Source organism: Elaeis guineensis, chromosome 11 (genome assembly GCF_000442705.2).
Source record: "Elaeis guineensis isolate ETL-2024a chromosome 11, EG11, whole genome shotgun sequence".
Lineage (NCBI taxonomy): Eukaryota > Viridiplantae > Streptophyta > Magnoliopsida > Arecales > Arecaceae > Elaeis > Elaeis guineensis.
In genome coordinates this window covers 118,276,837-118,304,690 of record NC_026003.2, presented here as the reverse complement: position 1 = coordinate 118,304,690, position 27,854 = coordinate 118,276,837, and the positions used below count along the sequence as shown (strand labels likewise).

Sequence of the window (27,854 nt, the reverse complement as noted above, 5' to 3'; positions counted from 1 at the left end):
ACTTAATGCTTTGACCGTTAGATCAAGTTGGTGCTTGCTTGCAAGCCGCAGTACTCGCTTTCCTCACACGTCACGGTCTACGTGAGCTCCAGGTCAGCATCACCTGCCCCTCTCCCACTTGGCCAGCCGGCGCCAACTGGCTTCAAGCCAGCATCAAGCCGTCGACTCGCATCGCGTAAACCTCCAGCGTTCATGAACGGTCCAGCTTGATCAACCTTAAAGCGGTGATACCTCAAAATGGTCCTAGTTCGGGGCACCCGGATTCAAACGTCAATCCAACGGTCTCGATTAAAGATTCGTGTAAATCTCCCGGACCCTAGGCGCGTGGGATCGGAAAAAATTCTAACGCGATGAGTTATCGACACTCGCGGTGACGTTAATTTAACGACGCCACGAGTTTTTATAGCTGACAATCGCTGGGCGAAGCAAAGAAAGCGAGTTATAACCGAACCGGTCAGCTGCGGGCCGACCAGCCGGCACCCATGAGTCCCCATCCACCGCAGATAAAGTAAAATAAAATATCTTAATCATATTATCGACAAAATAAATATGAAAACCCCAAAATGACAGTACGGTCCAATTATTAGAATAAAATAGACGGGAAAATAATTATTGAAAAATAAAATAAAATAGAATAATAGAACCTACCCTCCCAATGGCATACCTGCGTTCCATTTTTTATCCCCTAATTCGGCGGTATAAAAGGTAACCGGGATCCGCTTCTCTTCCCCCCGGGGAGGAGGAGAAGGACGAGGACGAAGCCATGGAGGGAGGAGGATCCCAGGAGGAGGAATCGAGATCGGCGGCGGCAGGGGTGCCGGCGGGGCTCACGGCGGAGGAGCAGGAGGAGGTCCGGCCGACGATCGAGGAGTATCACCGCTACAGGGTGGGACCGGGGCAATGCTCCTCGCTGCTGTCCCAAAGGATCCGCGCCCCGGCCGCCACCGTCTGGTCGGTCGTCCGCAGCTTCGACCGCCCCCAGATCTACAAACACTTCATCCGGAGCTGCGCCATCAAGGGCGGCGGCGAGGTCCGAGTCGGCTGCCTCCGCGAGGTCAGCGTCATATCCGGCCTCCCAGCGAGCACCAGCACCGAGCGGCTCGACGTGCTCGACGAGGACCGCCGGGTCGCCGGGTTCAGCATCATCGGTGGCGAGCACCGCCTCCGGAACTACCGGTCGGTGACGACGGTTACCGAGTTCCGGCCGGGAGGCGAGATCTGGACGGTGGTGCTCGAATCGTACGTCGTGGACGTGCCGGAGGGGAACACCGTGGACGACACCCGGCTCTTCGCCGACACCTTCGTCCGCCTCAACCTCCAGAAGCTCGCCTCCGTCACGGAGGCGATGGCGGCCAAGGCGTCGGCCTCGGCGTCGACCGTCGATCCGGAGAAAGGGAAGTGATCCCAGATCTCTCCCCCCAACCCGTTTTTTTTTTAAGAAAAAAAAAGAAATTAAGATCGCTTTCTAGCTTTTGTTTTCGGGGTTTGTGATGTAATAACGTCGTAATTCAGTGGGTGAAATTACTGGCAGTTCCCTGATATCTCTCGTTAACCACGGAGACAAACCTTCCGTTTCTGCCAGGGCAGACGTCTATCTTGTCTAGAATTGGGGAGGTTTTGGTAATTTCGCTTTTTCTCTTCAGTTTTCTTTCTTTTATGCGAATTAATTTTTTTACTCGAAGCCCACGTCAGATTCGAATACATGGATGAAGGTGGAAACAGCGGCGGAGGAGATGCCAATTTGTTCCATACTTTCTTTTATAAGATACTAACTTTTTTCATTTTCCCAAGAGAAAATCGAAGTGTTTGTGGAGGAGCTGTTCGTGGGGCTTTATGCAGTCGCTGTTGTGCTGCCATGGGCGTTTGGAATGGTACTTGTCTGGTGGTTGAAAAAACGGGAGGTTCTCCCATTTCCTGTTCTCAGAACAAAGGAAATAGTGAGAACGGAGCAAGACTTACCCTTCCACGCTACTTCTTTCCATTTCTTCGGATCTCTTCCGAGGAATACCTTCTGCTAGGACTAGGAGTGTCTTTAGACCGAACAGCCAACTGAACTAGGGTGCGGGTGCACGGGGGACTCTTCTCTGGCATATTGTGGCTAGGGTTATCTTTCCATTTCTGTGACTGCTATAAATAGGTGCTCGGTTACTTGAGATAAAAATATAGAATATGACAATTGATTGTCTTTTTGATGGTCAGAATTTTAGGTTGGCAGTAAATGCGAACATCTCGAGTGCTTTATTATTATTTTTTTTTGGTAAACACTCGAGTGCTTTATTTTGCTTGCTTATCAGTGGGTCCGATTGCTACAGTTTCTCCTGGCCGTTTGAAGGATTGCTTATTTAGTAGCCGATTTTGTTTAGGATAGCACCCTATGCGCTGTATCTGTTTAGTAAAAAAAAGGATTACATATTTCTAATAGGAAAAAAAAAGAAGGATTACATAAAAATTAATAAATAATGTTAAGTACATAAAAATAGAATACAAAATAAAAGTTAAAAAGTAAGATAAAGATTGGAGGTGGATAAAACTGTTAGAGAAGATAGGGAGAAAATAAGTTTGCTAATTACATTAAGGAGAAAGGATTTGGGACCTTATACAAATCCGACCGGCTGCGTGAAGATGAGGCTTTGAATTAATTAATTATTTGCACATTTTGTTTCTAAAAATAGCCGTATATTGGCTATTATGTAATAAAGTTTTGTTTGTGGATCATGAACGGTAGCACCGAACAAAAATCAAATGTGACGGCATTGGAGAAGAAAATATGGGACGGAATTCCTATTTTACTATATTTTCCATTTCTTAAAGCTCAAAAGTCAAAATTTTTTTTTACTAACAGAGATATCTATCATGTCATTAAAAAAAAAAAAATGAAATGAAATCATGCATGATATCCTCTTTCTTTCTCGTCAAGTCTCTCCATACGTCTTCTTTTTTGTTAAGCTATCTTTCCCATCCATGAGATCTTTTTCTCCTTTCCGAGTCTCTTTCTTCTCCTCTAAATCACTCTTCTTTTTTTTTTTCAAGATCTTCACATTTAAGAATTCATAAAATCTAAGAAATGAAAGCATATAACTTCTTATGTTAGATAAAGCTAGAAACTATAAACTGTATATTGGTACTGATGAATACCATATTTTAGAATTTGTAGATTGATTTATCTAGAGGTATGTATCAGCTTGCTGTATGATTTGATTTGCTTGATGTGTATCATCTGGTTATACAGTATATATTGATAAAAAGTATGTTTTGGAGACTATACATTGATTTACTTGAAGGTGTATATTGAATAATTATTGGATGTGTATCAAAAAGTATACACTATATATCAAAAAATTGATGGACATATATTATCTAACTATGTAATATGTACTAGTGAATATGATGTTTTAAAAACTATATATCAATTTATTTAGAGCTGTATATTAGATTACTGGATAGCTAATTTACTAAGTGTATATCATATGATTATGTACTATGTATTAGTGAATGTCATATTCTGAAAGATAAATATCGATTTACCAAGAGGTGACTTATTAAATGATTTAATTTGCTTAGTATGTATTAACTAACTATATAATGTGTACTGATAAAAAATATATTTTGAAAACTATATATTGATTTACTTAGAGGTATATGTTGAATCATTATTGTGTGTGTATCAAAAAAATATATAATATATATCAAGAAGTTAACGAGTGTGTATCATCTAAATTATATAATTAATGTGTACTAGTAAACGTGACGTTCTAAAAGCAGTGTTTTAATTTACTTAGAGTTGTATATTGGGTTGTTAAGTAATTTATTTGCTAAATATATATTATCTAGCTGTAAACTGGATATTGATAAACATCATATTCTAACGTCATATTCTATAAAATATGTATTGATTTATTTGTATTGGTTTCCAAAATAATTAATTTATTTAGTGTATATCACATAGCCATATAGTATATACCAGTAAAAGGCATACTCTAAAAATGATGAAAAAAGAGGATGCCCTATGCAATTTTATTTCTTTATTTATTTTTTTAATCATGGAACCAACTACTCCGTCGTAGAAATTGTTTCTAACTTTTGAAATTCTAAACATTAGAGATATATAGCAAAATATGCAATCTGCTCTATATTTCCTTCTTTGGTGCGCATCTTATATCAGGCAGAAAAAGTTCTTGTTAAAAGCTCAAGTTGAGGGCTAGCTCTTAGGTGGTAAGATGGCGTACGTTGCATTTCAGATTTGGTTGTTCAGGAACAACTTAGTCTTCGACGTCGAGGTGGTGCTTGTACATTGAATAATGAAGAGAGCTTGCTATCTTGCTGAGGAGTATAGCCGCGCGTTTTGATGCTGCTGGCCAGTCTCTTATCGTTCCGAGTTTCTGAAACTTCTTTACTGCATATGTAGCGATCCGAAAGATTCTTTTGATTTTCTGGGAGCTCGCATCCTTGGGGTTTGTCAAGATCAATTTTGATGGAAGCGTTAGGGATGGCAAAAATGGTGCGAACTACGTCATCCGAGACCAAGATGCTAGATTATTGGCTCCCAAGAGCTTACTCCTTTTTGAGCCATAGGTCTCCGATGCAAAGCTCCATGCTACCTGAGTAGGCATTATCTACGTACATCAAGAGCTGCGAACAGAAAGGATCTTCATTGAGGACGATTCTGCCACGGTCATTGGTTGGATTCATAATGAGACGAAGCATTTTGATGTTCATCCGTTGCTCCATAATATCTGGAAGTCCCTCAATCATTCTAATGTGACGACTGTTTGACACATATTCTGCGAGACGAATAATGTGGAAACTGAATTTGACGTTAAGATGACAATTGTCCAAAGACCCTACGTGATATTTTGTACTCTGATTTTTTGGACTGCACTTACTAGATTGGTGTGACTGCCCATTTATACCCAAAAAAAAAAAAAGAGAAGTGTGAGCCTCCTTTTTAGCCTATCTCTGCATGGTGACTCTTGGAGGTCTCTATCCTGGAGTGTAAATAGCCGTCAATTTACCCATTATATAAAATAAGAGAAAACGCTTCAAAAACCTCCATTTTAACTTCTTAGATTGTAGAGCCGTAGTCCATGCAATTTCTCAGCCCCAATAACTTGTAGATGGAGTTGGTTTCTACAGAAGTGAGAATCTAGAGGTGGGCGCAGCATTTGGATTTCCATAATGTGAGGGCATATCATTGATATTATAAATAAAACATGGCATTGGCAGATGACTCAAAAAGTTCTCTGAATCACTGAATCTAAGCCATATGAAGGCCATTCACTTTCCGTCAGTGGTGTTGCACTAGCAAATTAAAAGACAATACCCTTTTATCCCATTTGCAGCCTTTTCAATCAGAGCTCCTAATCTCTCTGCCTATTTTAAAAAGGGCTAAAAATATTCGTTCGGTGAAATGCATAGAAGCTCGTTGGAAGGGGAGGTTGGCAGCGTTCTGAGTGTGCCTTCCTTGCTTTTGATGAGCAAAACACTTGAAAGAAAGTGATGTAAAAAAGTAAGCACAAGGGACCAGAGATCATGCTATCTTGATGATGTACATAGTAAATAAAAATGCATTTCTTGTTTAATTCAAAAGCTGCACTCATGAATTTATTCCAGACTTATCCTACCTTAAAAATAAATTTGGAGGTATCGCAACAACACATAATCTTTTAGAAAATATATGCTTTTAGTTTTTTTCCCATAACCAAGCCGTTGGTCGTATCTTTGTTTACTTAAATCCCATTAATAGTAATAAGACTCATACGTTTATCTTCATATCAGAAAATTGTTAATTCAGTAAATGCTCAAATACTCCATGATGGCTTAACCTGCATGATTTATTAAATCTTTTCTTCATATTATTCCCCAGTTTGTCAAGCCCCAATCAAATTCATGGTCAAATTATCATATACAATACAAAGAGGTCTCTTTAATCTTAGAAAAAGCCAATACTATTTTTAAAACAAGTATGGTGGTACATTTTACAAGAATGAAGAACTAGAGGTCCAAAATTGTTATAACTTGCACTCAAATGTGGATTACAGTTCTCTTTTAAATGGATACAATTTTTTATATCATGCTTTCTTTTCCTCCTTATAGTCCCGATATTTTAAGTTTGAAGGAAACCTCAACGGTTTTTATAGTTGCATGAATTTCAAACATGTAGTTTCTAGATAGCTAATATAGTAGCCTTATTTAATTTTATCCGATAAGGAGAATCAGGTGATGCCTTAGGGACCGCACCGACTTTTCTTCTTTTCTTTTTTATTATTATTATTTTTTTTAAGATTCTGATTCCAGTCTTAGATAGTACATCTCAAAGCATTTGGATCTAGATAATATAATGTATTTGGCTATCCTCTTCTTTTCTCTTTGTTTCAGACAACAAGGTGACCTTAATAAGAAGTTTTACTTTTCAACAGAGGATTTGCATTAGTTAAGATTATACATTATGAAATACTAATTAAAAAATATATATATATATATATATAGTGTGTATGTATAAAAAAAGTTCCGGTGGTGTCCTCTTTGTTTAATATACATCACATATTTAGCTGAATTAGCTACATTTGGGAGTCCTGCAAAATTATATGAACCCTGTAACTGATAATGAAGTACTATATTCCATAGCCACTGGTATTTAAAATGAATTATATGGTAGTCATCTTTTCATATGCTAACCACCGGTATTATCACCCACTCAATTCAATTTACTCTTTTTCTTTATTCACATTCCTTCCTTCTCTTGCTCAATATACAATATTATCAAGTGATAGAAGACAATAATTTGAAATTATCGAATCATACATTCATTGGACACCAAATTTTATCATCATAGATCTATGTAAAGATGGTGGCCGTTGGTGGTCCTATTTTTAAAAAGCACAAGCGGTTGCTTTCCCACATGACAGTGAAAAAGACGTCCCAGCTCAAGTTGGCCAAGTTGGACAATTAAGTATTTGAAAATGGGTAGGGTGAGGTCACCTTGAGAAGGTGGTGTTCGTCGAGGACAAAAGCGTCAGCATCCTTTCCGGGTTCTTCTGCTTCGCAGGACAAAATAAGGAAAAAATGCTTGAAACTTAGAAAGGAACAGCAACACAAGGGAGATCTCTTTTTCTATGCAGACGTGCATGTCGAGAACTGGAAAAGGTTGGTGGCGAGTTAACTCATCAGCTTATTAGCTTGCTTTCTTTCTTTTTTATTTTATTTTTATTTTATTTATTTATTTATTTATTTTGGCAAATAGCTTATTGAAAATTTATTGGAGATCCCATAAATAAGATTAGAACATAAAAATAATTATTCAACAATAATTGATCCTAAAATAATAATAATAATAATAATCAATCAATCAAATCATGAAATTTTTAAATGATCATTAGCGATTGCTGTACCAGTATCCTGTGAATAAGAAATCAATAATAACGGAGTATATCTTCCTCTCCATCTCCACTTTATGTCTGTCTCCTCAATAGGATAGGTCCATCCTAAAAATTTAGAGATTTTGATGCCCTAAAATTTTTGTACGGACAGATGTATAGAAGAATGAAATAGGAACCTAGCCTAGTTAGTAATGCTAATGGATCCACCCATCATAGAGCCCATTAGACGAGTTAGGCCTATACAGATAACTGCTACATTGCATAACTAAGATAATAGAATCCAAAATAATATGATCACAGATAATCATAGGCTCTTTAATTATTCATTTAGATGACAACTTAGTCTATATTTTTGTAAGAAATAAAAATAAAAAATCAGTCTATAATCAATAGAAGCCCATCTTATGAGAATTTTCAATATTCTCTCACTTGGACGAGATTAATTAAGATCTTTCTTTTTTTATTCAAAAAAATATATTTATGATATATATATAGTTCGAAAATCACTCTCAGGCTAAATGCACCTCATATAGCCACATATGCAAATGTGCTGAATGAATAATATTTTTAGTTAAAAATCTAGTTTGCTAAAATTACTAATATTGAATTACAACAGTTTTTATATCATTTATTGATAAAACTCCCTCTATGGTTATAAATGTTAGTAACCTTATCAACATAAATCTCAGTGATGTTGTACGTGTAGTGTGAACTTTATAACCATATGATCAAAATATATAAAGCTCATCATCAATCCATTTTATGGTTTCAAATAAAACTCCTTTATGCTTTTCAATAAAAGTTACAATAATTTTAAGCTTATGCCATAATTTCATCATATGTCTCAAGACGAATTCTTTATGTCTCAAGACGAACTATGATATTAATGATATCAATAATCATATAAGCAATATCTTTATGCTTAAAACTATCATTTAAATTGCATTTACAAACAACCATATATGCACAAATGCAAATACAATATTTCATTATGAAAATAATGAAAAATAAAAGCTTTAAGATATCTATATGATGTTCAACATAAACAATGCTCCCACTAACCAAGCATATCAAAAGATTCTAATAAATCTATATTTTTTATATATTTAATAAATATAATGAATCTAAATTCTTTGATCAATGGGTCTGTCAGCATTGCATCAATCTCTATGTATTCAATTACAATGTCTCCCTTTTAATCAAATTTCTGACTGTCAAATATTTTATCTTCATATGGATAGAGGCACTGAAAATTTTTATTATTCTTTAAAAAAAACATAGCTATACTATTACCATAGTAAATCCAAAAATGATGTCAAAATAGAATCAACAATCATAATTTCTAGGATGAAGTCCCTCAATCAACAGTATGAGTTGCAGCTCCTAACATGCCACAAACTCTACTAGCATAGTATAAAATGCCATAAGAATCTGTTTTGAACTTTTTTTTTAAGATAAAGCTCATCTAGCCACCATCAAAATATAATAAAATCAAATTTTATATTATCCATGCAATCAGTAAAATTCATAATCATAATATCCAATCACCTCAAGATGATCAGACTTTATAAAGTCAGCATACCTTCTGTTATGGTTTTCTATAAATACCAGCTATATTCTAAATACCTCACATGCAAATTTATCATATATCTATCAAGTATACTTATGATATATGCTAGGTCCGATCTGTCGCAAATATGTACATGTATTAAACTACACAGTAATTTAATAAGGCACATTATTCATGAATTCTTTTCTACATTATTCTTAGGACACTGGTTTCTCCTGAATTTATCTTTCTTGACTACATACACACCTTTAGATTTGTAATTATGCATACTAAATCTATTCAGTATATAATCAATGTGAGCTCTATAAAACCACCCTAATATATTACAGACTATTCCTGTGAATCTTAATATAGAGTATAAATAAAGTTTCTCTAAGATTCTGCATATAAAAAATCTTAGATAGCAAAGTTTAGTCTCACGCAATAATAGAATTACTACTGACAAACAAAATAGCATCCTTATATAAGATAAAAAATAAATTTACTCTCATTGACCTTAATATATATGTATATTGATCTACTTTATTATCTTTAAATCTCAAAGAATACTTAATGTGAAGCGAAAATTCAGTGCAAGGACAAAATGGTAATTTTAAAATTTTTTCAAAATTATTATTTTACAGCGAAATTATTAATTAATCTCATTAATTAATACTAATTAACCCTACACTAGGATCTAAATATAATACAACAGCATGCATTTAAATTTGAAATTCAAATTTGAAACAGTAAACTTTTCACTGTACTGTGTTCAGAATACATCACCTTTTGTGGGTAGTCGATCACCGCAATCTGATCACCGTCGGGGGACTCTGATCGTCACGTCGCAGCCACACTAGTGTCTGACCTCTGCGGATCGTCCACACGAAGCTCCCGTCTGATCGGCTCCTCACGAATGCTAGTTCGTGATTTCACCCTTTTGATGGCTGATGTTGATCGAACTCCTTCGATCGATGTGTGCCGACTCTTCGGATGCTCCGGAGCATCTGCACGATTGGTTGAGAGGCTAATGGATCTCTCCCTAAAATTTGGTGGACTCACGACACTCGTGGCACACCAATCTCACTTCTCGAACCCTAGGTAGAAATCCTAGGGTACACACCAAAAATCCTGCGCCCACTTCTCTCTCCTTTTTCTCTCCTCTCGATAAATTTTGAACACTTCAAAATTTTTTCAGAACCTCCCCACGCCTCTTATCTCTTCTTTCTTTCATTGCCCATGCCCCCTCTCTTTCTTATTTTATAAAACATCGCAAGAGATGTTGAAAGCGTGTGAGTGGATAAGAAGAGGTGGTTGCTCACTTAAATTCAAATCAAATTTGAATTCAAGTGTCAACCAATCTTATCCTCATCCATTTGTGCGAGAAAGAAGAGATGGCGTGGCCCTTTTTTTCTTTTTTTTTTGTGCATGGAGACTTTCACGAGAAACTATTTCTCGTGTGGAATATGGGGCGCACAAAAAAGAATAAGCTGGCGCATGGTTATTTGGTTATCCATTTAAATTCAAAACCCCTTTGAATTTAGATGGGTAACAAACCAAGTTAATCCAAATAATTGGCGCACAGAAATATGGGCGTGAGAGAGCTTTGCGTGGGAGAAAATTCACGAGAAAATTTCTTCTCGTGAATTCAAATGGGCGCAAGGAAGTTGGGTGGCGTAGGGAATTTAAAATAAGGTGATTTGATTCAAATTGAGCCAACTTAATTAAAATAGGTTAAGCACAATTAGACCAGATAAAACCCAACATAATTAGGCTTAATTAGGCTCAATAAAATCTTAATCAAATCAGGAATTAACTAAGCCTAACCCCTGATCAAATCAGGGACTAAACTACCTTAGCGATTAGATCAACACTTAACATAATCGGGTCAATCCAAACTGAATCTAATTCAATTGGACTTGATCTAAAAATAATTACTCAATCAAATTGAGTTAATTAGCGATCAAATCACTAATTAAATCTCTCATAAATATTGAGTCCAAATCCGATGGTTAATTAGGCATCAGAGACCATCGATATGAAACCCTGATCAAAGAGTTCAAATTTCAAATTCAAAATTTGAAATTCAAAATTTTGACCCCGATACCCAAAATATGTGGAACTCATGATCAGAGAATCCTAATTCTCAATCATAGAGTCCCAGATACATAAGACTCATAATCAGCCATTAAATCAGAAAGGAACCTCTAATGTGTGTGACCCCGCAGGTTCGAACCTAAGCCGGTAGCACAGGAACCAATTCCTGTACTAATCGAAGTGACCATCTAGCAATGGTACCCGACGACCGGATAGGTCGAATAGTCGCAATCGCAACATTCAGAACCTACGTGAATATGGTTACCGTATAATTCATCCCTTTTGACCCCTGTGTTTAGGACGACTCAGGGTTAAACTGTCAACCCTGATGAGATCATCCGAATCGTGCTCAACTCAATTAGTCCTGTGACTCCTCACTAGGACTACCCTGGTCAAGATTTTGCTAAATTGAAACACGACTGTACATAGCTCCTAAACTGGAGTGGTCAATCCCATCTTGACACACGTACCGACAAGTCAAGTACTTGACTACACCCAGCAGCCTTTCGTCACTGAATTAGAAATTCAGGTAGTCCAGTGCCTAAGTGTAGTGAGTTGCTTGCAAGTCACCGTGGCGGTCTCAGGTCGGAGAGACATTTATACCCATATCCCATCGGAGCAAATCTTGACAGCAGAAATAGCTCCGGAGTCGGTCACGTTCAGTGCAGATGTACCATTACATCTCACCTGTATGCCATACCAGTGTCTCCACACTCCTTGGTTATGAGGACAACCAACCCATATGACACACAACGACCTATGCTCGATAAACGTTGTCGTCCTTGGTAACAACGTATCATTTGGTCGCGAACAGGTTTAAGGACTAAGCGATAAATCCTCCTTTGTCGAGTCTAAATAGTCCTAAGGACTTCACTACAACACAGGAGTTCATTAGAAGATAAAATATTTGTGATGAAAAAATACTAAAATAACTTTTATTTATTTATAATTCATGTACTAATACAAAAGGAGCACAACCATCAACAGGCTGACGATTGGCTTTGAGACACTATTTCCAACAATCTCCCACTTGGCCTAAAGCCAATCGGTGCAATATCTAATACCCATCTTCGACTTGTAGTCGTTGAACTCCTTCACCGCAATGGCTTTAGTGAATGGGTCGGCCAGGTTCTCCTTTCCGTCGATCTTCTGAAGGTCGATGTCACCTCGATCCACGATCTCCTGGATGAGATGGTAGCGGCGCAGAATATGCTTCGTCCGTTGGTGTGCCTTCGATTCCTTCGCCTGAGCAATGGCTCTAGAGCTGTCACAGTAGAGCAAAACTAGACCAACAAGGGAGGGTGCTACTCCGAGCTCGGTGATGAATTTTTTCAGCCACACCGCTTCTTTGGCAGCATTTGATGTAGTAATATACTCCGCCTCGCATACTGAATCAGCCACAGTATGCTGCTTGAAACTCTTCCAGCAGACAGCCCCACCATTAATGGTAAAAATAAATCCTGACACACTCTTGCTGTCATCACGATCAGATTGGAAACTAGAGTATGTAAACCCTATAAGTCTCAAGTCCAATTCACTATATACAAGCCACTGGTCCTTAGTATTTCTTAAATACTTTAGGATGGTTTTAACAACCTTCCAGTGATTCTCCCCTGGATCAGATTGGTATCTACTCACTACCCCTAGTGAGTATGCCACATCTGGTCGTGTACATGTCATGGCGTACATGATAGATCCCACTGTCGAAGCATATGAAATCCTACCCATACGCTCTCTCTCTTGAGGTGTTGTCGGACAATCCTTTTTCGAGAGAGAAATTCCATGGCCTATCGGTAGATAGCCTTTCTTGAAATTCTCCATGCTGAACCTTTTCAGCATAGTATCAATGTACATGGACTGGGATAAGCCAAGCAACCTTTTGGATCTATCTCTATAGATCCTCATCCCTAGGATGTAGGAAGCTTCTTCCAGATCCTTCATAGAGAACTGTGACGATAGCCAAATCTTTATTCCCTGTAATGCAGGGACATCATTTCTGATTAAGAGAATGTCATCCACATACAATACAAGAAATACTACTACTGGACCATTAGCCCACTTATAAATGCAGGGCTCTTCTCTGTTCTTAACGAAGCCATACGTTTTGATCGTCCTATCAAAACGTATGTTCCAACTCCGAGATGCCTACTTAAGTCCATAAATGGACCTTTATAGCTTGCATACCTTAGACTCATTTGTGGATGTGAACCCTTCAGGTTGTATCATATACACCTCTTCGTCCAGCTCTCCATTTAGGAAAGCTGTCTTCACATCCATCTGTCAGATTTCATAGTCTAGATGGGCAGCTATCGCAAGCATAATCCGAATAGATTTGAGCATTGCCACAGGAGAAAACGTCTCATCATAGTCTATACCATAACGTTGACGATATCCCTTGGCAACCAGACGGGCTTTATAGGTCTCCACCTTTCCGTCTGCACCCCTCTTCCTCTTGAAGATCCACTTACACCCTATTGGTTTCACTCCTTCGGGTGAGTCAACCAATGTCCACACATCGTTGACCTTCATGGACTCCATTTCGGATTTCATGGCCTATAGTCATTTCTCAGAGTCAGGTCTCTGCATTGCATCCATGTAGGTGATCGGATCTTTATCGTTTTCATCAAGTTCGACAGGATCGCCATTCCGGACCAAGAAACCATAGTATCTATCCGGTTGATGTGGTACTCTATCAGACCGTCTTAAGGGTGCATAATCAATGGGCTCCAGATCTGATCTAATCAAATCTGGCTCAGATTCAGTAACATGTGTCGATTTTTTCACCTGTCGAACTTTGTCAAGTTCAACCTTAGAGGCAACAGTTCCTTCGCTAAGGAACTCCTTTTCTAAAAAGATTGCCTTAAGGCTGACAAACACCTTTTGCTCATTAGCAAGGTAGAAATAATACCCTTTGGTCTCTTTTGGGTACGCTATAAAATTACATTTGTCAGACCTAGATCCAAGCTTGTCTGTAATTAAACGTTTAACATAAGTCAGACACCCCCAAATCCTAAGGTGCGAGAGTACTGGCTTACGTCCTATCCATATCTCATATGGCGTTTTGGCTACAGACTTACTCAGAACTCTATTTAGAAGGTAACAAGCCGATTCGAGTGCATATCTCCAGAGGGATATCGGCAGACCAGCAAACCCCATCATAGATCGAACCATGTCCAATAAGGTCCGATTCCTCCTTTCAGACACACCATTATGTTGTGGTGTTCCAGGAGGAATCCACTGAGAGAGAATCCCATTCTCCCCTAAATACGTCAGAAACTCATTGGAAAGGTATTTACCTCCTCAATCAGATCGAAAATTTTAATACACTTCCCAGTTTATTTTTCTACCTCATTTCGGAATAGTTTAAACATTTCAAACGATTCTGACTTATGCTTCATTAAGTAGACATACCCATACCTCGATAGGTCGTCTGTGAAGGTTATGAAGTAGAAATATCCACCTCTTGCACTTGAGTCTATAGGTCCACATACATCAGAATGTACCAGACCCAAGAGTTCACTGGCTCGCTCATCTTTTTCAGTAAAAGGTAACTTGGTCATCTTTTCAAGAAGACAAGACTCATAGGTTGGAAGTGATTCACAATCACCAAGTTCAAGAATTTCTTCTTGAGCCAACCTGTTTATCCTATTCTTATTGATATGATCTAGCCTACAGTGCCAAAGGTAGACTTCTGACACATTATCTATTCTAGGTGCTTACCGAAGTTTTGAACCACATTAACAGGCTGTGATAGTAAGTAAATTCTATTATTTAATTGTCCAACAAATATTGTAACACCATTCAAAATGATATTACAAATATTTTTTTTATTAAAAAATCATAACCGTACATGGCCAAAAGGCCTATAGAAATAATATTTAATAAAAAGCTTGGATAATAGTGACATTCACTCAGAATTACATTACGAGAATTGATTACAAGACTCATGATTCCTAAAGCTAGAACTAGAACTTTGCTTCCATCTCCAACGTTCAGGAACCTCTCGCCTTCATCAAATCTCCTACTGACTTGCAGACCCTGCATCGAATTACAAATATGATAAGGGCTTCCGGTATCCAATACCCAGGCAGTAGTATCACAAATGAAAAAGTTGCAAGGAGTTATCATATAATTACTTTGCTTCTTCTTCGGCCTGTTCGGGTCCAGGGAGACAATGAATTGAGGACAGTTCCTCTTCCAATGCCCCTGCTTCTTGCAAAAGAAGCACTCCGCCTGGCTCTGGTCGGGCTTGCACTTCTTGGTCTGACCCTGTGCAACCTTCCCAGCATGAGGCTACACCTTCTTGTTCTTCTTCTTCTTGTTCTTCTTCCCCTTCTCTAAGGGTCGACGACGAGAAGAAGACCCTCCCACTACATTCACCGACTCCTTATGGAGCTGGTGATCCTTCTAAAAGTTCTGCAGCAACCCCAACAACCCGTGGTAGTTTACTGCAGGCTTTGTCATTCGAAAATGAGTAAGGAATGGGAGGAAGAACTTGGGCAAAGAATTAAGGATCGCATCCTTACCGAGCTGCTCGTGCAGAGGAAAACCCAATTTGCTTAGGCACTCAATCATCTCGATCATGTACAGTACATGATCAGTGACTGAGGCCCCATCCCTCATCCGAGCATTGAAAATGGCACAACTAGTTTTATGCCTTTCAACGTCGTCAGGCGTGCCAAAGGAGTCGTTCAACATTTGAAGTATCTCCTGTGGCTGGGCGTTCTCAAACCTGCGACTGAACTCATCATTCATTGCTGCCAGCATAATACATCGGACGGTGGTGTGGTCATTGAGCCACTTCTGGTAAGTGTCTCGAATCGCCTTACTAGCGTTCGGAGCTGGCTCCTCAGGTGCTGGATCCGTTACTACATAAAGGATCCGCTCATATTCAAGGACGATTTTCAATTTTCGATATCAGCTATCGAAATTAGGTCCCATGAGCTTGTCATTATCTAATAATGACCGGAGCGACAGGGTAGTGGCCATAGCTGTATAAAGAAAAATCAGACCTCTATTAGTACATAAATTAATACTAAAGACTTGGATTTTAGTCTAAAGTTTTTTTCAATATTTTTACAAACTGGTAACCTCAACCTCCAATTCGAGGAATTACTTTAATTCCTTAATGGGTACTAGAATCCACACAGACTACACACGAGCCCAACTTTGGTTGGTCAATCCATGTGCATCTATGGGTAGGTTCTTAACCAGTTATTTCTCTAAACAACTTCTAGTAATTGATTTTGCCCCAGAACCTAATCAGTAGGCTTTGGCTTCCACTGAAAAGATCTGGTTAGGTCCAACCATTAACATGACTTAATTTGGTGAATCAGACCAATAAATGATCAGGCCCTACTTTGGCTGGCCAACCTAACCACCATCAGAAAGACTCAACCAAATTATCATATTATGAATGATAATTCCATTAGCTAATGAGCACCAGACCTTTGGGCCTCCAATGATCATTGAACTAATGGACTCATTATCACTCACTTAATGGGAGGCATTGACTTAGTTATCATTATAACTTAATCATTTTAGGGACCTAATAATTTTTGAGGATTTTATTAAAGGATAGTAGAGAAGAAATCATCCAGCCAGTTTCAATCCTCCCACTGACTTCACCAAGTCAGATTAAAAAGGATTTAATTAAAGCTGGCATTAGGAGCACCTAAATCAGTCACACTGATTTACCTCATGACATGGGTGAGCTCTAATCACCAAGTGATCTAATCAAAAATCTAACTTACCAGATTGGCCAGGTAAGTGAGATCAGTGGTGAAATTTGCCATTAACTCGTCAATGATCGAATCAATGCGAGTAGCTCCCGCTTAAGAACCACTGGTCAAAACTGCCGAACTTACCTTAGACACCAACTGGTTCATTAGTTTTAATTTTGATCAACTTAGTAAATAGGGTTCCACCGCGTAGCCATGAATTAAGTCCATCTTGGTCTAGTTAAAGACATGGACCCATTCAACTACAACTATTGAAGTTGAGTCTAGAGTATCTTTGACCTAATCTAATTCAACTTTTGATTAGATTTGACCAATTACTCCATTTAGTCCATTTTTAAGCTAACCTTAGGTCTAACCCAATTATGGACCTAATTCATCTAACACATTGACCCACAAGTTTATGCAATTGTCTTAGGTCTTAATTCACAATTCTAGACCTACTAGACAACACTTAATTCTTTTAATTAAGTACTTGGGCTGATGGGTCAGGGTTTGGCATTTCAAAAATAATTTTTAAATTTTGAAAGATTTTATTTTCTGTTCACCAAATGTGTTGACTCATTTCACAAACGGATCAGCACAATTCATAAACAGCAATCCTATTGCTCATTTCATAACAGAAAATAACTCAAAATAAATCATGAATTTTCTTTTAGGTCTAATCTAACACATTCATGATAAATTTTATAATTAAGTCCTTTCGCTGCTTCATCGGTATGAGATATAATTACATCGGCACCCCTACCGCCATAGGAGACCCATCGAATGGGAAGAGAGGACTTTTAAATCCTATTTTTCTCCTATGACCGGACGGCCATGGCAACCAACCCAATTAGATTACTTGCTACTTGGATCAAGTATATCTAAATATACCAATTTTAAAATTTAAATTTTGAATTTCAAATTTTAAATTTTAAATTTCAAATTTTAAATTTGAGATTTCAACCAAATTTTAAATTTCAAATTTTCAATCTTTGAATTTTAAATTTTAAATTTCAAATTTCAAATTTCAAATTTTAAATTTCAAATAAATTTCAAATTTTAAAATTCAAATTTCAAAATTCAAATTTCAAATTTTGAATTTCAAATTTGAAACTTCTAACAAATTTCAAATTTTAAATTTTAAATTTTAAATTTCAAATTTAAAATTATAGATTACACCTTAATCTATGCATGCATATGTATATCATATTCTAGAACCTTACTCTGATACCATTTGAAGCAAAAATTCAGTGCAGGGGCAAAATGGTAATTTTAAAATTTTTTCAAAATTACTATTTTATAATGAAATTATTAATTAATCTCATTAATTAATACTAATTAACCCTACACTAGGATCTAAATATGATACAACAGCATGCATTTAAATTTAAAATTCAAATTTAAAATAGTAAACTTTTTACTGTACTGTGTTCAGAACACATCACCTTTTGCGGGTAGTCGATCACCGCAATCTGATCACTATCGGAGGACTCTGATCGTCACGTCGCAGCCACACTAGTATCTGACCTCTGCGGATCGTCCACACGAAGCTCCCGTCTGATCGGCTCCTCACGAATGCTAGTTCGTGATTTCACCCTTTTGATGACTGATGTTGATCGAACTCCTTCGATCGATGTGTGCCGACTCCTCGGACGCTCCGGATCGTCTGCACGGTTGGTTGAGAGGCTGATGGATCTCTTCTTGAAATTTAGTAGACTCACGACACTCGTGGCACACCAATCTCACTTCCCGAACCCTAGGTAGAAATCCTAGGGTACACACCAAAAATCCTGCACCCACTTCTCTCTCCTTTTTCTCTCCTCTCGATAAATTTTGAACACTTCAAATTTTTTTCAGAACCTCCCCACACCCCTTATCTCTTCTTTCTTTCATTGCCCATGCCCCCTCCTTTCTCATTTTATAAAACATCGTAAGAGATGTTGAAAGCGTGTGAGTGGATAAGAAGAGGTGGTTGCTCACTTAAATTCAAATCAAATTTGAATTCAAGTGTCAACCAATCTTATCCTCAATCATTTATGCGAGAAAGAAGAGATGGCGTGGCCCTTTTTTTTCTTTTTTTCTTTTGTGCGTGGAGACTTTCATGAGAAACTATTTCTCGTGTGGAATATGGGGCGCACAAAAAAGAATAAGCTGGCGCATGGTTATTTGGTTATCCATTCAAATTCAAAACCCCTTTGAATTTGGATGGGTAACAAACCAAGTTAATCCAAATAATTGGCGCACAGAAATATGGGCGTGAGAGAGCTTTGCGTGGGAGAAAATTCACGAAAAAATTTCTTGTCGTGAATTCAAATGGGCTTAAGGAAGTTGGGTGGCGCAGGAAATTTAAAATAAGGTGGTTTGATTCAAATTGAGCCAACCTAATTAAAATAGGTTAAGCACAATTAGACCAAATTAAATCCAACATAATTAGGCTTAATTAGGCTCAATAAAATCCTAATCAAATCAGGAATTAACTAAGCCTAACCCCTGATCAAATCAGGGACTAAACCACCTTAGCGATTAGATCAATACTTAACCTAATCGGGTCAATCCAAACTGAATCTAATTCAATTGAACTTGATCTAAAAATAATTACTCAATCAAATTGAGTTAATTAGCGATCAAATCACTAATTAAACCTCTCATAAATATTGAGTCCAAATCCGATGGGCAATTAGACATTAGAGACCATCGATATGAAATCCTGATCAAAGAATTCAAATTTCAAATTCAAAATTTGAAATTCAAAATTTTGACCCCGGTACCCAAAATGTATGGAACTCATGATCAGAGAATCCTAATTCTCAATCATAGAGTCCCAGACACATAAGACTCATAATCAGCCATTAAATCAGAAATGAACCTCTAATGTGTGTGACCCCGCAGGTTCGAACCTAAGCCGGTAGCACAGGAACCAATTCCTGTACTAATTGAAGTGACCATCTAGCAATAGTACCCGATGATCAGATAGGTCGAATAGTCGCAATCGCAATATTCAGAACCTACGTGAATATGGTTACCATATAATTCATCCCTTTTGACCCCTGTGTTTAGGACGACTCAGGGTTAAACTGTCAACCCTGATGAGATCATCCGAATCGTGCTCAACTCAATTAGTCCTGTGACTCCTCACTAGGACTACCCTGGTCAAGATTTTGCTAAATTGAAACACGACTGTACACAGCTCCTAAACTGGAGTGGTCAATCCCATCTTGACACACGCACCGACAAGTCAAGTACTTGACTACACCCAGCAGCCTTCCGTCACTGAATTAAAAATTTAGGTAGTCCAGTGCCTAAGTGCAGTGAGTTGCTTGCAAGTCACCGTGGCGGTCTCAGGTCGGAGGGACATTTATACCCATATCCCATCGGAGTAAATCTTGATAGCAGAAATAGCTCCGGAGTCGGTCACGTTCAGTGCAGATGTACTATTATATCTCACCTGTATTCCATACCAGTGTCTCCACACTCCTTGGTTATGAGGACAACCAACCCATATGGCACACAATGACCTATGCTCGATAAATGTTGTCGTCCTTGGAACAACGTATCATTTGATCGCGAACAGGTTTAAGGACTAAGCGATAAATCCTCCTTTGTCGAGTCTAAATAGTCCTAAGGACTTCATCATAACATAGGAGTTCATTAGAAGATGAAACATTTATAATGAAAAAATGTCAAAATAACTTTTATTTGTTTATAATTCATGTACTAATACAAAAGGAGCACAACCGTCAACAGGCTAACGATTGGCTTTGGGACACTATTCCCAACATAATGTCATCAAAGTTAAGATATCATTTTCTTGATGACTGCTGAAGACCATAAGTATACCCCTTAGGCCTGTATACCATATATTTTTTTCACTCTGAACAAAATCCTATGGTTAATTTATATAAAATTCTTCCAATGAAGCTCTAGGTCAAAATGGGTTACCAGTGCCATGATTACATTAAAAAAATCCTCACAAATAACTAAAGAAAAAATTTCATTGTAATTTATGCCTCTTTCTATAAATCCTTATGCAACCAATCTAGCATTAAAGTATTTAATATTATCTTTAGTCTTTCTTAATTTAAACACTTACTTACATCTTATAGGCTCAAACTCTTTAGGTAATCTTGTCAGATCCCATATTTTATTTTCAGCCATAGATTGTATCGCATCATACATAGCTTCAAGCTATTTAGCTGACTAAAAATATGTAATAGTCTGATTATATGAGACTGAATTAACTATATGGCCAATATCACAGTCATTCTCATCTAAATAAACCAAATAATCATTAAAAATGATAATTTTTTTTCTTTTATGTGATTTATTTACTGATATTTCATTAACTGGCTATGAAGGTATTATAATCGATTCATATATCTAATATTGCTCTTCCACTATCTTTTTATGATGAAATATGATATTTTTTTGGACAACTGAAATAAGAACAATGACTTATTTTTTTCTTTAATATCATATCTTCAGTAGGAGAATATCTGTAATCATCCATATCAGACTTTAAAAATCTGACATGATTAGACTCAACAATCTTTATACCTCTGTTAGGATAGTAGAATCTATATTCTTTAAAATTATCTACATAGCCAATTAAATAACAACAAATAGTTCTAATCCAAAATTTTATTATCAGATTATACATTTTAACTTTTATAGGGTAGCCCCAGACATGAGAAAGATTAGTACTAGCTTCCTATCAATCGATAACTCAAAAGATATCTTGTAAACTATCTTATTAAAAACTCTATTTAAGATATTAATGACAGTCTTTAGGGCCTCACTCTAGAGATATCATATTGCATCCATTCATTATGCTTTTAATTATATTTTATGAGTGTAATTATGTCTTTCAACCATACCATCTTGCTCAGGAGTTTCAGGCATAATGTATTGAGCAACTATCTCTTTTGGAACCATTATCCTTTTCTTATTATGTATAAAACCTTAGGTTGTGACCGATACACCATATTAGCATTCTCGTTCTTTCCCCTAAAATATTAAAACTCTTGAACAAAAAATAGAAATAAATTTATTCGCATTCTATTTATCTTTTTGTGCATTATATATGGTTTTAAGCTAACCAAATTACACACAGAGAGAATTAAGAGCTTAATGAGCAAGAGAAGCATTAAAAATAGGGATCTCAACCTATTAAGCTTAGGTGCAATGCTTTCGAGTTTCATAATGTAAGCCATAATACTATCATGCCATCATATCTCATGTTAATTAACTTATCTATTAGCTATCCAGTCTTTATCTTATCAGATTCTACATATCTCTTACTAATGAGGTTAAAGAATTACTTATAGTCACCATTCTTAAGTATAAGATCCAAAATAGTATCAGAAATGGATTTCTTCATGATTTTCAGGCTAAAATGATTCACTCTCTATCACCTTTTGTATGCAATTAATATTCTAAAGTACTCTCACTAATGATATAAGATAGAGGATTATTACAACATCTAAATTTTATCTAACATAATGCTAGCTCAATTTCACATTTTTATATTTGATAATTTATTCCAATCAGAGTCTTAATGAAAGCATTAATGTTACTCAACGCAGAGTACTAACTGCTAAATAATCTTTATACAGTTAATCAATAAGTAAATATAATCAATATATATGCTCAAAAAATTTTATAATCATTATCTCAATGAGAGTCCTTGTGCAATGTCACAAATTTTTTTTGGAAAGAAGGTGACCTACATAAAGTGTCTCTCTCAATAAATAATATTATTCAATACAAATTTGTTAACTGCCAAAATAATTCTTATGTAGTTAATCAACGGACAAATATAGATAACATATATGCTTGAAAATTTTTATAAGCATTATTTTAATGAGAGCCCTTGGTATAATGCCACAAACTTTTTTTGAAAAGAAAGTGACCTACATAAAGTATCTCTCAAGCGTTCAGTGGAATCAACTTAGTAAAATATCATCAGTTTTCAGAGGTCTATCTACTTTGATAGAATGAATTTCTAGATCATGCACACTCACTAGTCACAAAATATTCTACTTCAAAATTATAACACATAATAAGCTCTCTTTGGGGAGATGATTGTATGCAATAATTTCGCAATGCTTTTCAATCTTTTTAAGTATCATATAGAAGATCTTGCAAATATCAGTGAATGGGTCACTTTGATGGCCACTTTGATAGTCACCATCCAATGAAATCCATAAATCTTCAAATCAGAGATCAATAGTATGTCGATGGATCCATTTATTCCACTTAATGCATCAATAGCAGTAATTAATAAAATTAATATATTTAATTTCATGAAATATCAGATAGAGAGATCCTGTAAATCTCAATAAATCATCCACTTTGGTGATCATCATCTACATGAAATCTACAATCCTCTAGATCATAGAACAACCAATCATAATGCCCATAAATATATTCATTCATCTTGATATACCATCAAGCAATCTATCAAAATTTAACATGTCTAATCCTCTTAAATACCAAATAAAAAAATTTTACAAATCTTAATGAATGAGTCACTTTGGTGGTCACCGCACATTAAAACCTACAACCTTCTAAATAAAAGATCAACACAAAAATATGTTATTATGCAAACTAAATATGAGAGTATAAAATTTATAATAGTATATTTAAAGATATTTATGCAATTAAACAGTATTGCAAGGGTCATAACATAATTTTTAAATCATAAATATATAATAAACTTTAGAACAGGGATTAAATAATAATCAAATTTCATCTTAGGGACTAAAAGTTAATTTTCGGAGGATTGTTATAAAAAAAAACCTTTTAAGGGAAAACAATAATATAGGAATTTTTATATAACAAATTCCATCGTAGGGACTAAAATGTAATTCTTCTAAGTATTGATAACAAAATATGTACTTCTATAGAGACCGAAAAGCAAAATTTCTATATAGTTAGACAAGCAAATCGGGTACGGATTCAAATCAAACCCAAAACCCAAATCCGAAACCCATAGTGGTTTCCTTCTTCCTCCTCACGACCATATGCGGTGGAGAAGGGGGCCAAAACCAACACCCCTTCCGCCCAAGAATCCGACTAGTGGCTGTTGGAAAAGGACCAGTCAGTGGACCACCACCGTCTCCCAACCATCCGCCGCCCATATCTGCCGGTGATTAAGGCGAGACCCCCGATGACCGAAGATCTGGCGCTTCCATTTTCTTTAATTTTTTTTTTTATTTGAAACTACTTGTAAGCGGGTGGAAGGGAGAGGTTGGGCCGGTGTCTGGCGCCACCACCCGCCAAGATTGCCGCTGTCCTATGCTTAACGGCCACCAGAAGGGTGGAGGAGGAGGGCACAGTGGTGGGAACCGCCACCCCTCCCTTTGCTTTGTTTCTTTCTTTTTTTTTTTTGATCTTTGGATCCAGCGGGAACTACCGACCCCTCACCATCGGCTCATCCCGATCGCCGCCGAACTGTGGTCTCGTCACATTGGTGACAAGAAGAAGAGAAGAGGGACGGCCACAGAGAGATCCATCCCTCTTCTTCTCCCCTTTTTTTTCCTTCTTTTATTGTTATTTTTTTGTTTATTTGAATCCCAAAAAATAAATTTTTGGATTCTATATTTTGACTGTAATCCCCTGCGAAATTCGAGCTCTGATATCAATCGTTAAAAATTTATTAAAAAATATTTTTTTATAAATTTTATATAAAAAATTAAAATATAAAAATAAATTATTCAACAATAACAGTTTTTAAAAAAACGATAATAATAATAATCAATGTAGAATTTTTGAGTGATCATTAACGATCACTGGACTAGCATTCTGCGAAAAAAAAATCAACAATAATGCAGTAGATCTTTTTCTCTATCTTCATTTTATGTTTATCTCCTCAATAGGATAGATCCATCTCAGATCTTGATGTCCTAAAATTTTTCTACAGATAAATATATATAGAAGTGGAGTATGAATTTAGTCCAGTTAGTAATACTAATGGGTTCATTCATCACAAAGCTCATTAGATGAATTAGATCTATACCGATATGTGCTACATCACATGACTAAGATAATAGAATCTAATATAATATGATCACAGATAATCATGAGCTCTTTAATCATTTATATAAATGATAATTTAGTGCATATTTTTATAATAAATTAGAATAAAAAATCGATCTATAATCAACAGAAGTCCACTTTATGAGAATTTCTAATATAACTTTCTTCCTGCTTTAGTATATATATTTAGATATATTTAATTATTTATACAAATGATGTAGAATTGTGGAAAAAAGAGGGGCTTGTTAGGAAGAAAAGAACGGCAACATGAGGCCATCCATTAATCTCATATTTAGATGCGTGCAAACCTATGGATAGCCCTCTCTTTTAGAAGATACGAGAGTGATGGCTCTCTCAAACCATGTTCACTTTAGAGTAATACAAACTATGAACCTAGATCGGTGTAATTAGACTCCGAAAATGTTTGAATTAATAAAAGATTTGCACAATAGAAAAATTAATCTTATTAATGAAGAATCTATATATAATAGATGACACTTATTTATAATGCAAAGATGTTAATGAGATATGGTGGTTCATGATGCAAGGGGCCAATAAGAAGACAAGTATCGATATGGAACCAAATGTTTAGGCAAGCACTGGGCTTCATAGGTTATAATATATTCATAAATAGGACTGGAATTGAGTTCGGGCCAGCTTGAGGCCCATCGGATCAGACCGACATTAGGTTGAGCTTCAAGCTCGGCCCGAAAGAGTTCAGATCAGATTTGAATCTACGTATAAAGTCCGTTTATATTTCGGACCGAGCTCAGCTATATTTTTAGTCCAGCCAGGGCCCAACCTGAGTTCGGCCCGAATATCAGCCTGAAGTTCAATCAAGATTTTCAGCCCAAGACTCGAACCTAGTTCTTAATTATACTTGATTTCTCCTCTTAAATCGAAATAGCCCGACAGCCTGAGCCAAACAGCCTAGTTCTAGACTTCCATCTTCCCATTCCTCCAATTCAATGCCCCGGCCGTGGTCTGTATCCATCCATTGGAGGATGCTGTCTTTCATCTTCCACCATTGCTGAAGCAGGTGGAGAAGAAATCGGAGTGGCCGGAGGGTGGGAAGAGGTTCTGTGGCATGCAGGGGCGCTTGTGGGGCCACTAGGCAGTGGACATCTGTGACCCGATGCAGCGAAAGCAGGTATGGCTTGGGACCTTTGACATTGCGGAGGAGCCTGCTTTCGTGTACGACAGTGCCACCGTTTGGCTCAAGGGGGCCAAGGCAGTGACCAACTTCCTTATCGAGAAAGCATTACCAACCCCCGCCGCAGTGGTGAAGGCGGTGGCCATCGATGGGGAGCCGAACAAGAGCATCGGGAGCAGCGGCGATTCCTCCGAAGACCCTCACCCCTTGCCGACGTCGGAGCTCCAGTATGGCGGCGACGAGACACCGTTCGACCGGATGGTCGACGGCGATGTGGACATCTATGGCCTCAATTTCGAGCTATCGTTATGTCTAACAGACTTCTACTGGAAGCGGCACTTTTGGGAGGTAGACTTCGGCAAGTGGGATGCCCTCATCATCTTCTGTCTTTCGCCATCACCAACTCCTATCTTCGGTCTTCCGCCATCTGCCATCACCGATGCGGCGATGCCAGTTTTCCATCTTCTTATCTTCGTCCGTCGCTATCGTCGTTCGTCGTTTCAAATACGGCTCCTACTCCTATCGAATCTCCCTTCCTCAATCCTCGATTCCTGATTTTGGTCATAACTCGTGAACCACATGAACCCTAATTCCATCGAAAAAAAAAAAAAAGGAAATAAACAGCCAATGGGTTTCTCTACCTTGGGTCGGGCTCGGGCCAAACTCAGGCCAAGCAAGATCTCGAGTTGGCCCAAATGGATTCAGGCCGGACTCAAGCCTCAGTTGGGTTGGGGTCATGCCTGGGTTTTTATAAAATAATCGGGCCTAAGGCCGGACCAAAGTTCAAAAATAATTTTTAGATCCAGCTCGGGTGGAGGCAAGACCCAATCCAGCCTCGCCCAGCTCCACCCCTATTCACAAGTGGATCTTTCTACCTTATAACTTATAAACAAACAAACTGCAGCAGGCGAGATACCCTAATGACTTCCACCAACTGCATCGACCAGACGTTTTAGATGTACTTGCAACTTCTAATTATAACTAAAGAAGAAGGCAGGTTGTTGCAATTGCAGTCCTCGCAAACCAAACATTAGATTTGTGACTCCATATCCAATAGTTCCACTCCCATATAATGCATTAGAGGTAAGTGGGAGTTAAAGGTACCCAAAATAGCGTCTAAGCGACCACAAAATCCATTTGATGTTCAAATTCAATTAATACAAAAATCTCAAAAAAATCATCTCTCAGACCATCACTGACCATGAAAGGTATGAAATCCTACACTGAAGTCCTGAACGTCATTTAAATCTCTTCTTCCCAACAATGTCGTGAAGAAACTGTTGGCATAACCTATCACAAATATTGCCTAAAGTTTGATAATAATGAAAATTCCTTCTGCAAATGTATAAGCAACATATTCAAGAATAAACAAAGTACCATATATATATAATCTGACATACAAAATACTTAGAGTCTGTTTAAATGATTGGGCCCCAAATTCCATAGGAATCCTGGGTTTGGACCAATACGATCATCTAAATGAGGTCTAGCTCAGCTTGTTTTTATAAGTACCCAGAAAAGCAATGTAATGAGCCAATCCCAATCTCATAAAAAGAAAAAAAAGACATTTGGGCCAACCTGCTACAATGGTTATCTAGGCATAATTTATAAAGACAGGCCTAGCCCAAACTTATTTAGATGGTTCTCTTGGCCCAAACACATGTTCCTATGGCATACATCGTTCGCTCGCACCATTGTCGCGCGCGGTGCACAAAGAATTTCGCTTGTCATATATAGTCTAACAATGCCAAAAATTAATAAACACCATCAACTTGAGGAACAAAGAAAATACAGATCAGAGCTGACTCTGTCTTTGGAATGGCATTTGTTCCCTAGCACCTCCATCAACTAAGGGTACAAGGAAACATCCATTGAAGCCTCTCTCTCTCTCGCAGACCCCCTTTTAGAAGATGTAATCA

The 27,854-nt window shown here is 37.3% G+C and overlaps 2 protein-coding genes across 2 annotated transcripts; both read left to right on the top strand.

Moving 5' to 3' along the window:
- The first annotated feature begins 665 nt into the window (after nt 1–665).
- On the top strand, nt 666–1,642 carry LOC105053864 (abscisic acid receptor PYR1). Its single transcript, XM_010935180.4, has one exon. The coding sequence runs from the start codon at nt 764–766 to the stop codon at nt 1,400–1,402; it is 639 nt and encodes a 212-aa protein (XP_010933482.1). The 5' UTR covers nt 666–763; the 3' UTR covers nt 1,403–1,642.
- Nucleotides 1,643–4,217: 2,575 nt separating this feature from the next.
- On the top strand, nt 4,218–27,502 carry LOC109506409 (pathogenesis-related genes transcriptional activator PTI6). The gene is given in 2 exon segments (XM_073245366.1): nt 4,218–4,286; nt 25,822–27,502. Coding segments are annotated over 2 exon segments (738 nt in total). The 3' UTR covers nt 26,491–27,502.
- The last annotated feature ends 352 nt before the right edge of the window (nt 27,503–27,854 follow it).